This window comes from Sceloporus undulatus, chromosome 6, assembly GCF_019175285.1.
Source record: "Sceloporus undulatus isolate JIND9_A2432 ecotype Alabama chromosome 6, SceUnd_v1.1, whole genome shotgun sequence".
Lineage (NCBI taxonomy): Eukaryota > Metazoa > Chordata > Lepidosauria > Squamata > Phrynosomatidae > Sceloporus > Sceloporus undulatus.
The window spans coordinates 97532304-97544803 of NC_056527.1; the positions used below are offsets into that span (position 1 = coordinate 97532304).

The following is a 12500-nucleotide window of genomic DNA, read 5'->3' on the forward strand; positions in this document are numbered from 1 at the left end:
CTTGATGCTGCCTTTGTGCTTGTGGTGCGACCTATGGGTGCATGTGTTTTTTTAAAATAAAATTCATAGAAAATTCGATTCATTGATGTTGCAACTACTTGCAAAAGCAAGTACTTACAAAACCAATAGATCAAAATGTCTATGAATTAATTTTTTTAAAAAGACCCCTGTCATTCCTGGATCAGGTGATCAGGGATGGCAGGGGTCTGGATGGGACCATGGGGATCTTTCTGCCCCCTGATCTAGGTATGACAAGGTGGAGAAAGATCTTCGCAAGTCCCCTCCAGACCCCTGCCAACCTGATCCAAGCATGGCAGGGGTCTGGATGAGACCCCCACTTCCACTCCTTGTCCTCAGCTTACTTCCATTGATGCAAATCAAGTTCAAAGTACAAAAGTAATTTGGACTCAGTTAACTCAGGGAGAAAGAGGAGAGGACAGGAGGAAGCAGAATCTTGCCCTTCCCAGTAGCTTCAGCCTTTCCTAGCTTGTGTGTTCTTTTTAATTAGAGTAGGCCCTTGGTATCTACTGGGGTTTGGTTCCAGGAGCCCCAAGGATATCAAAATCTGTGAATGTTCAAGTCTCATTAAATATAATGGCATAGTAAAATTGTTTCCATTGCATAAAATGGCAAAATCAAGGTTTGCTGTTTGGAATTTATACATTTTTTGAATATTTTCAAGCCGTGAATGCTTGAATCTTTGGATAAAGAATCTGTAGATACGGATGGCCAACTGCAATGACTTCTGCCATCTTTGCCACAGTTTGATGTTGCTTGGCCACATATGTCCTGGTTTTTATCTATGAAATGTTGGAAGATATGTTGTAGTCATTCTAAACTTGCAGCTAAACTTGGCACATACAAATTATAGGCAGATTTCATTAACCCACTTTGTTGGCAATGAATAAATAGCCACCCTCATCGAGTGCCAGTCCAAAACCTGCTCCACTCCCTGATACTCAACTGTTTTAATGTCGTCTTCAAAGACTTCACGGGCTTCCTCATAGTTGCAAACTTCTTCGATGCATTCACGCTGCAGATTATCTGGGACAATCAGCTCAAAATCCCAGTGGTTGTAAAGAGGCTTACGGCTCAGGAATCTGTGTGCCACTGAGTCATCCAAGAACACTGAGAAGTGGAAAAAGCAGGCATTATCTTCAAGTTCAAAGCTATTTTTTAAACTACAACTTCCAGAATCTTTCAGCCAGTTTCTGGCATACAGCAAGAAAAGTTCTGGTATACAACAGGCAACGGCAAACCCCCTCTGAACAAATCTTGCCAAGAAAACCCCATTACAGGGTCACCACAAGTCAGGAAAAAAATTTTTTAAAAGCACACAACAAAAACAACCCTTATTTGTGGGTTGGAAAACTTGTCCTTTATAGGATTGGTAGCTGTCCTTTACTATAAGGTATGTCCCATATTTTAGAAGTGGAAAGAACCCACCTGGATTCCCTGTGATTGGGCGGGATATAAATAAATCATTTATTATTGTTGTTGTTGATGATGTACTATGTTTGTAATGTTTGTTTATATAGAATGAACAATCCTGTATTTTTAGATATAAGCCCTTTATAAAAACAGAAATGTGTGCGTTATGGTGATCCTAAGGTGACCCTATCATGACACTTTCTTGGCAAGATGCATTTGCCTTCCTCTGAGGGTGAGAGAATGTGACTTGGCCATGGTCAACCAGTGGGTTTCCATGGTGGAGCGGGGCTTCGAACCCTGGCCTCCAGAGTTGTAGTCCAATGCTCCAATCACTATACCACACTGCTTCTACATAAAGGAAATATTCCTGGGAGCTTCAGAGAGGGATGTGAGCTCATCGCTAAGCCTTTAAGGTCCAGGTGCTTTCTTTTTATGTCCTTGCTTGTTATCAGATCTTTCCAAACGATCTGATTTCAAACACCATGAATGTGCCTTTGTTGCTGATTTGCTGTCCACAGGTACATGCCTTCCCTTCAAGGTTGAGCTTCTGTGCTGGAACTCAAAAACACATTTTCTCCTTGTGGAAATTCAACACTTCCCTACCATATATTGTATCTGCTGCCACATGTGGAATGTGGTTCTGCAAGCATTTGAAGCTATTGCCTGTTAATAGTGGACAGTTATGGCAACCCTATGTGACATGCACATTTAGCGGTGAGAGGGGTTGTACAGCTATGTTGCTCATGCTTGCTGCAGCTCTTTGGTTTAGCTGGCCTTTTCAATAAAAGTAGGAGAAACTGTAAAGTACAGTGGTTAAAGGATCAGCCTATGACTGAGTAGAAGTGAGTTTAAATTATAACTTATCATGAAGCTCACTTGGTGATTTGGGTTACAGTACTCAGAGTAACAGATCAATAGAAAGGCAACCAATGTTCAGAAAGAAAGAAAAACCAATTGGCCATAAAGGAAAACAATTTGCAAATCTCAGCTGAGATCCCCTCTTTGGTCAAGGATATTTGGATCATTGGAGAAAAAGTGGAATCCTCAATAGTTTTCTGACCATAGATTTTGATAACATGTAAACTGCTCCCCCCCCCACACACACACACATCGCCAGTAAACCTCTTGTTCAAATTACCTCGATCCTCTAAATTTTTCTGGAGTTTAGGTGGTGTCTGGAAAGAAGCAGAGAGAACAGCTGCTACAGCTTGGAACAGCAGGAGAAGACAGGGAGGACTCCGCATGACAGGCCCTGAAGAGGGTATGTAAAATTGGTTAACAGAGGAGTGGATGAAAGAAGGTTCTGACAAGTATTTTAAGGCAAAATTTCCCCAAAGCTTAGAGGAGTTACTTGTTGGATTATAACATCCAGCATTGCTTAACCATATGGCCAGTGGGCATGCTGGCTGGAGAATTCTGACATTATAGTAAAAGAAAAGTAATTTTTCCGGGTCTGATTACTCCTGTCATAAAACAAAACCTCTCACCCACCAATTTTCCTTTGCATCAGTGAGGCTGAAGCCCCCAGGCTAATCTTAAAAACCCTCCAGATGTAATCAGCTCAGACCTCTAGCAAGAAGGATTTTGCTCTCCCCTGGCAACACACCAGGTATATATCCCCAACATTTTACAAATGAAAGTCAGGACACATGTGGTCAAGCAATATCAGAGTGTGGCCAAGATGGCAAAACGTATTACAGAGGAAAAATACACAAGCTAGGAAAGGCTACAGGAGTTTGCTTTTGCCTAAATCTACAGGGAACGGCAAGAGTCTGCTCCTCCTTTCTGCTTCCTGTTGCTGAATTAATTGAGTGCAAAACAGTTTTGTTCTTTGAACTCAGTTAGTAGCAACTGAAGAAAATAATGGACAAAGTGGGAGGAGGATGAGAGACCAGAGCATTTTAAAAGCAGCTGGGAAACTGGGATAACGGAGATTACTCAAAACAGTACCTGCCAGGCTGAGACAGTTGGAGGGCTTATGAATATGCGAGGATAAAAAGTAGAGGAAAAGGTGACAGAACAAAAGAGAAAAGAGGTGTCTTTGCCATCCACCATCATAAATTATTATTGATCCTGAGAGAATGTAACTGTTTCCAGAAAAAAAAATCGTTACCCTGTCTAACAATTATTAATCTTACCAGTCTGAACATCAGCTCACAATTGACTATGGTGACTAAACTTGATGGGAGTTACATCTGGAAGGCCACAAGTGCCCCAGCCGTAAAGTACAAAATAGGTTGGCTTTTATACATTTCCAGATTGCTGTTTGTCATGTCTGATAATATAATGTGGGAATAACTGCTATGAATGAAGCAGCTGGGAATTTGATAAGAGCTGAAGACATTGAACAAGTAGGAAAGATAAATCTCCTTCCATGTGGTCCAAACCAGAAGAATTCTTCACTGTATACAATTACAGCACTATGATTTCACTTTAACTATCGTGGTTCTGTCCTATGGAATCCTAGGATTTGCAGTTTAAGGAGGGATATCTAGAACTCTCATCCAGAGAGCTTTAGTGCCTCACCAGACCACAAACCTCAGGATTTCTCAGGATGCAGCCATGGCAGTTAGAGTGGAATCATAATGCCATAACTGTATAATGTAAAAAGGAACAGCAAGCCTAACAGAGTAGTTATTATTGTACTTATTTTCAACATGCATTTGATGCTCACGACACACCTCAGACAACCAGCTAATCTGCCTATCTGTTTAACAGAAATTTGCAAAAAATTAAGCTTTTAATGGCATTGCACTAAAATTTATCACCTGCCAACTGCTGCAGATCAAAGTGCTATTAAAATAATAGTTATAGAAGCTGTATCAAAAGTTCATAACCATAAATGTGCTGGAATACTTATGAATATGAAAATGAATAATGCATGGGTAAACCCATACACTCACCAATGACATTACCTTTCCATGGTGATGTGAAGGTGTGCTTCTGTGAGACAAGAAGCTATGCTGACGGCAGCAGTGCTGCTAGTAGCATCTCTCATAACAGACATGCTTTTGCTAAGGATCCAGACTAACTGTGAAAAACAGCTACTGGGCAGCAGCAGTAGTGCTGGAGGGGTTATACTGATGGAGGATCGTTCAGAAATAATGGCCGTAGCATTATAGCTAACATTTGTTAGTGCTGTGCAGAAGGAGGCATGTAAATCCCTTTTGAATGTTTTCTACCATGAAAACCCTAAGATGGGACAATCTAATATGAAACAAGAGATAGTATCTGAGGATGACACTCCCAGGTCAGAAGACACACAACTACTGAAGTTCACTACTCAACTATGAGTAGTGCTGTGGCTAATGATGCAACTGGACTTCAGTCAAAAAGGTGTTCAACTGTTGATGTGCTCCGAGGTGAAAGGAAAGTCTGAAGTTGCACAACACATAGGACCATAGAATGCAAGAAGCATGAATCAGGGGAAGCTAGACATGGTAAAACAAGAAATATAATGTATAACCATTGCAATACTTGAGGTTAGCGAACTAAGTAAAATGGACAGGAATAGGACATTTTAAGTCAAATAATTACACAATGTTTTACTCAGGAAATAAAAATCTAAGAAAAATTGGATGGTATTAATAGTGAGAAGAGACGTGGTGAAAGCATTCGAAGGATATAATGCAAAGTTTAATAAAGTAATATCAGTAAGACTTCCGGAAAACTTATCAATATAACCATAATCCATGTTTATGCTCCAACTACAGAGGCAGAAAAGAAGAATTTGAAAGACTTTATGTTAGAGTCTAGGAGGAAACTGATCACACACCTTATTACAGTCCACCCTTGGCTTATGCGGGGGATCTGTTTTGGAGCCCCCTGCGTAAGTCAAATACTGCACATGCTCGAGCCCCGTTCAAGTGAATGGAGCTCGTGCATGTGGCGGCACGGCAATGCGGTGGCGCATGCGTGCCAGAGGTGCGCGCCTCATTCATCTGAATGGGACACGCCGCCCCATGCGCCCTGCACGCTCCCACATGGCTTTCAGCATATGGCGCGGGTGCACTGTACATAGATAACTGGAAGATGAAGAAACTCAATTTTCCCTGCAGAAATAAAACAAGGAACAAATTGTGGCACAGACAAGAAACTGCTAATATCAAAAATTAGAGCGAAGCTGATAAAGAACACTAAGCCAACCATTGTGCCAACCTGAAGAGCATTCCTGTAAATATCATGTAACAATAGATTTAAACTATTAATCCTAATTGACTGGGAGCCAGAAGAACTCTGGACTGAAGCCAGGAATATTGTCAGGGAGGAATTCAAAGATACTATCTACATCAAAAAGAAAGCAAAAGCTCAACGGAGGACAGATATAACTCTTTAAGGAGTCAAGGAAAGATGAAAATCAAAAGTAAAAGATGACAGAAATAGAGTCAGAACCCTGAATGCAACTGTTCAGCAACTTGTGTACTGGAACAAGGAGAACTACTGTAATAAATGCAGAGAAACAGAAGATGACAACAAAAAAGGAAGAACGAAAGATCTCTTTTATAAGATCCAAGATGTGAAAGGGAAATTTAAACTAAGAGTGGGGATACTCTACAACCTGCAGGGGAACACATTATGTGACCAAGTAATAATAAAAAGACAATGGAAGCACGGCACATAATAACTATATAAAAGAGATGAAAGGATGATAGATTTTGTCCTGAAATAAATGAGTTAGACTTAAAGGTGTTGCTGGATTCCTTCCCTCTCCCTTTCCCTTGTTATGATGCCACTAGATAGTCTTAATTCCAGTAGTGGAACTAAGCTGTGACACATAAGACAGGACCAGGAAGGAATCCACATCATTTTCCCAAATGAATCTGAAGAAATTACTTGATATCCATAAAACATAATGCTAAAATAAACCAGTTAGTCTCAAAAGTGTTGCTGAATTATTTAATTTTCCCAATCCTTTCCCCATATTTTATATTGAAACTGATGAACATCCCTCTCTAAAAACTACCAAATGAGTTTGTGTAACAAAACATGAATCCTATTTTCACCCTTCTGCATGTCCATTCTTAAACATGAGTCCTGTTCTTAAGGCAAAAAGAAAAGGCCAGGCTATTCTGTTTTCATCCCTCTGCCTCTTGAAAAGGCAAAAAGCTGGCTTTTTGCCTTGAGATTTATCAAGCAAGTTAATAATTTGCAGCCTGATTCTGTACTCATAAGTGTGTTCAGCAGAGCTGCCATTTGTGTGAGAGTGTCCCAGGCTTTGCAAAACAAGAAATAATGTCATAAAGTAACTATCCAAATTAAAAAATATTTTGTTAGTATTGCGAGCAGCTGCTTGAATAACCTTATGCAGGGACCGACCCTATCTTATTTATTTAAAACTGGCTGCTTTCCCTTGTTGCTTCTATTAGTCCCCAATAGTTAATGTTAAAGAAAGCTAAAAAGGAGGAGGGAATGCTTAGACTATAACTAATACTTAATTGTTATACCAAAGATTGTCTATTTCTAGTTGTCTAGATATTGTTGGTGTGTAAATCCCATCATCTCATTCTATTTTGCTGATTGGGTCTGATGGGAGTTGCACTCCGGCAACATCTGGATGACCAACAGTTGCCAACCTTGATTAAAATATTCCCAAAGTATTTCACATGAGTTATCTTTTTAGTCTGGAGTGGCTACATTCTTGTAAGACATGTGAGTTCTGTTTTCCCCATAGTGCCAACGTTCCCAGAGATATAAATTAAAACAAACCATTATTGTATCTTGCAGGGACTGGAAGAGAAGTCCTTTAGATAACAGGGTGAAACCTAAGGTAGGTATTGCTGTGGATGTCAAGTAGACTAGGCAGTTCCTACTGAGATTGGGGTGGTTCTTGGAGCAAAGATTTATACAGTTTTAAAGATCTTACATTCTAACAGAGCATAATGACTTCTGCCATAGCCAAGAGATGAAACTAAAGCAATATGTATCTTCCTGGTATATGGCTTAAAAAAAAAAATCACTGCATTCCATCATTCACGATATCTTGAACTCCACAGTTTCTGGTTCCATGAGCCATAACATAAATAGAGTATAGTAACTACTTTAGAGTCAGAATACATTCTCAAAGCCACTGATCCCATGTGAAGTACACTTAACCAAAGTAAGTAACCAAATCTGAACACAATGGGATCCACTTCTGAGTAGATGTGATGAGGAATGTACTGTAAAAATACAGTAAGAAGATTTGGTACCCTATCTATTACAACATTCCAATGTTGTTGGCTTTTATTCTAAACTAATTTGTGTGGAGTCTTCCTATAGCCATTATTATAAGATACTGAATTTAATTTAGCCAGGCATGTATCTCTCAGTTCTGTCTGAAAGGGAACTACTGCAGGGGCAATAGGACTAGAGAAGAATGAAAAAGCTATTAACTGTAAGAGGTCTGTCACTTGCTTTGAATCCAGTCCTGGAAAACCAAAATAATTCCCTTCAGGTCACAAAGGCATAGAAGAAAAACAAATGAGGGGGAAAAACATACATATTGGAAAGCAAAGTGTTAAAAAGAAAAGAGAAGCCGGATCTGTTTGAGAACTGCCAACTCACCTGTGCGGAAATCGTAGGTGGAAAGCAGGTAGATCAACTGGATGAAAGAACCAGGCTGTTCCTTAAACTTTGCCACTTGCCCACTCCAGTCTGGAAAAGCAGATTTGAAGAGATAAAGAGCTATCCAAGCATCAAGTAGGTGAAGGGTAAAGGAAGAGATAAATCCTTATTCCATGACCATTTGGAATGGCAGGGAGTAACAGAAAGAATGTTAATGTCTCCTGAATGGAAGCAGAGCTCCAGGTAAAGGAAGGTGGGTGGGTCTGAAGGTCACACAGAGGAGGAGACACAGGTAAAGCCAGGCAGGGAGGGTAGTTCATTGTAGGTGGAGAGTAAGGCTGGGCTGCCAGAATTCCTGTGAGTGGGCAGGTAGCCTTTGCTCTGACTGTAAAAGTTCATCCCATCTAAAGAAAGTCTCCTGCAGTCACAAGATCCAAACACAGCCCACAGTTTTAGAGAGTTCCCTGACAGTTAGGAAGTATTCTTATCCTTATGTACACAGCACAAGTCCTTTAAAACACATCTCAGTGCTCACATCTGAAGAGAGGTAACTCAAACAAGCCCCATTGCTCTCCTCCTCTTCTTTTTCTGAAGCTTAGGGACAGTTATACTGGAGTAGTATAATGTAGTAATAAACATCAGAGTCCAGGAAAACAACTTTTTTGGGAATACAGAGGGCCCTTGGTATATGCTAGGGTTTGGTTCCAGGATCTTCCATGGGTACCAAAATCCGTGGATGCTCAAGTCCCATTAAGTACAATGGCATAGTAAAATGGTGTCCCTTATATAAAATGGCGAAATCAAGGTTTGTTTTCTGAAATTTATATGTTTTTAAAATATTTTAAGCCATGGATGCTTAAATCCATAGTTAAAGAATCTGTGGATACAGAGGTTGACTGTACAACTCCCATTACCAGTTATGCTGGCTGGAGGATTCTAGGAGTCCAAAGGTAACTTTCACAAACCTACAAACTTTTTAAACAATTCCCATTATTATTACTACTACTATTATTATTATTATTATTATTATTAATGATTTATTTATAGCCCGCCCAATCACAAGGAATCCAGGCAGGTTACAACAGTCAAAATAAAGATAATAAAATAAAATACAATAAATAATAATAATTTATTATTATTAGTAGTAGTATCCCATTCTTTTTCCAGAACTAGGACTCAGAGTGTCTTCACAACATTAAAAAACAGTACAATTAAAAACATAGAAAAAATACATTGAAAAGGAATTAAATTATTACAATATTAAAACATAGTTATTAAAAGAATAAAACACATTTTTAAAAGATAAAATTATATGTGTGTGTGTGTGTGTGTGTGTGTGTGTGTAAACTGTTATCATGGCCATCAAGGAGGGAGCTGTTCCAATCTCCCTGGGCAGGGAGTTCCAGAGTCTGGGGCATCCACCAAGAAGGCCCTCTCTCGCATCCCCACCAACCGTGCTTGTGATGGTGGTGGGACAGAGAAAAGGGCCTCTCTAGACGATCTCAGAGTCCAGGCTAGTTCATACAAGGAGATATCGTCTACCAAATAGTGTGGATTCGAGCCATGGAGGGCTTTATAGGTAATAACCAGCACCTTGATTTGTGCCCTTAATGATTTGCATAAGGCTGAGAATTTACAACATCCAAACTCAATACAAAAATGCTTTGTTGGGCTGAAAATAATGAGGGGAAAGTATAATGTTTGGGCAATTAATGCAGTTTGTGTACATTACTGTCATATGATAACTGGCAGAGGGCTGGCTTATGCTTAAGAAGTGAGACAAATGTCTCATATACCAGGTGCTGGGGGTTAGGGAATGGCAGTAAGCCGCTGGAGGACAGAACTGTGTGTGCCAATCTGCCTGGTGCACTTTGTTTCCTAAGTTTACCTACAGCTGTCAAGTATGATGGAAGACTCTCTTATATGGCAGTAATAAATCAAGATTCAGCCGCCAGTCTAGTCCAGTCTACTTTTATGTGTAGCAGACAGGTGGAGACAGACTGAGGCCGCAGGCCAGGAGCAGACGAGGGGGAAAAGATGGCTTACCCCAGGGTTTTCCAATTCGCAGAGAGAATACACTGACCTCAGTGCCAGTTCCCACAATGGGTCAACAACAAATGTGTAGTCTGCACCATCCTCCTCCCACTGCGATGATGGACATGCCATAACGGAGAATCCATGGCTGCAAGCTGGACCACACCATGATTTTGTTCTGCACAAGTACACAAACACTCCACTAGCAGCCACTTTACTTATCTCATCCAGCTGCCAGCCCATTTGATGCCCCACTTGACCGGCTGCTCAATCGTCTGATCAATCAAATGCCTGTATGGTGTATTGGTGCTCCCAGTGACACACTGGCACAGCATGATCAGGGTATCCCTCCTGTACATATCCACTTTCTCCCTAGTCTTCCCATGGACAAGCCATTTTAAAAATGTTTTTATTAAATTTATTGTATTGTTGGAAACCTGATGTGTTTGTCATCACACGGTGACTTCACATGGTGCGTGATGGGTCAATGGCGCAGCTGACCACTCCTCCAGTATGCTTTTATGACATGGACAGGTGATAAAAAATTATGGCTAGCAATGGTGCCGGTGGCTTGCCCAGTCCAGTACACCTATTCTGCCCGCTTTTGTTGACCACCTGGCCCTTTCCCCATGTCCACGTTGGCATGCAACCCATACACTGATGTGATAATTAACTCTTTGCAACTTGAAACTGAGCAAACTGGGATGTCTTTTGCTCTGGTATTAAGCCTCAGAGCACAGCTTGGGTCTGTTTTCTTCCTGTTTCAGCCACATCCATCATTTAAACAAGTGAGTTCTGAAATGGGATGGGGCCAGTTCTTTCAGTCCATGCAGACAGACTCAGAGATATCTTTTCTACCCAAAACAGCGGAGGGGTTGGGGACAACTAATACTTAATACTGCTAGGAATAATACCTAAAAGAACAATTAACAGGTGAATTAATTTACTGATAGCCTGAACCTCAATTCTTGGATACCTCTGTTAGAAATCTTGTATTATATGATGACATAAACAAGATTGATGTGGCCCAAAGACTGGAAAGTGTGTCACAAACAATGACACACTGCTGTTCTTACCAATTAGTTTACAGTTCCAGTCCCTTTCAGCCAGATATGTTTTAAGGGTAATAACCTGACCTATGTTATGATGTTATCAGCCCACTTCCTCATATTTGTGTCACTGAAACCAAATATTGCCCTTTAGTTTCCTGTAGATTCTATTTACCAAAGAAGGCTGTGACCTCCCATTTGCCTTACCTTGAGGTTTCATATCAATACCTTTTGTTTGATTAGGTTTGTTTAAATGGATTAGGGTTGTTTTTTCACATCTGTCTTCAGTGTCATAGCTGCTAGTATGATTATGACAGAAGGAAGGAATCTTTAAACTGGGACTTTCTGAGCTTGTGGCTCCCTTTCCATTTATAGCAACCCCGATAAGATATTTGTTGATGGTCTGTATTATTATTATTATTATTATTATTATTATTATTTGTATCCCACTTTTCCCTAAAATTGGGACTCAAAGCAGCTGACAGTCTAAAAGCACAGTACAATTAAAAGCTTACAAAAATGGCAATTAAAATGGAATTAAAATATTACAATATTAAAACAGATCATTTTGTTTAAAAATAGAACACAATTTTAAAATATAAAAGGACTTAAAATCATACATTTTAAAAACTAAGTTTTCGCACCTCATTTCTGTGTGCTGAGCTCCTACAAGAAAACTGCAATTTTAGTGCTGCATTGATTCCTTATCCCTCTAGTTCGGTGGTTTCCTTTCTCTGTTTCAGGAAACTACTTAGGCTTCACAGTTCAAATACACTGCTTCTGAGAATGGAGAGATCCACACTACACAATTACCACCCTTATACCTCTTTAGGTCCCAACTCCCAAGTCTCCCTAAGTAATCTGTAAAGTTGTAGTTTAGTGATATTTCTCTGCAGGACTCAGGAGAGCCTGAGTTGTTCTCAAGCAGTTGATCTCAAGCAAGTAATTCTTAAGTCCCTTACAAAACTATAGGCCCCAGGATTTCATAGGATGAGGGCAAGGTAGTTAAAGTGGTTTAAAAGTGCTATAACTGTGTAGTATGGATGCCAATATATGTTTTCAAAAGATCAGTCTGTTGCAATCTGGTGTCCACTTTCTGTCCGAGTCTGACCACATTCAGGTATGCTTGTTGAGGACTTTAATTTTAATCTAGCAGAACAGCATTCAAAGAGGTGTGTTTCTATTTTTATTCTGTAGTTTTTAATCATGCTTCAAATTTATGTTAATAATTTTAGCTATTTAAAGATATAGCTGTGTTAGTCTGTAGAATCAGCATGTAGAGAGATCTTGTAGCACCCTTGAGACTAACTGAAAGAAAGAAGTTGGCAGCATAAGCTTTCGTAGACTAAAGTCTACTTCCTCAGATGCATTTGGTGGAGACTATTTAGCTATGTATTTTAAGACTTTTAGCTATGTATTTTAAGAGAATGTTTATTTGTTTTT

General features: G+C 39.8%; 1 protein-coding gene across 4 annotated transcripts in view; it reads right to left on the reverse strand.

Moving 5' to 3' along the window:
• The window catches only part of PRRG2 (proline rich and Gla domain 2), a 27307-nt gene extending 15322 nt beyond the window's left edge, over positions 1–11985 (reverse strand). For 2 of the 4 annotated variants that reach the window (XM_042472765.1, XM_042472762.1), the window contains exons 1-3: positions 6435–6509; positions 2570–2683; positions 965–1128 (exon numbers count right to left, since the gene is read on the reverse strand). In XM_042472765.1, the coding sequence (XP_042328699.1) occupies positions 965–1128; positions 2570–2683; positions 6435–6450 (294 nt within the window). In that variant the 5' untranslated portion in view covers positions 6451–6509. Of the gene's footprint in view, positions 1–964; positions 1129–2569; positions 2684–6434; positions 6510–7974; positions 8065–8509; positions 8640–11701 lie in introns of those variants that run through there. The other 2 variants (XM_042472763.1, XM_042472764.1) reach the window with 2 other exon arrangements.
• Between the last annotated feature and the right edge of the window lie 515 nt (positions 11986–12500).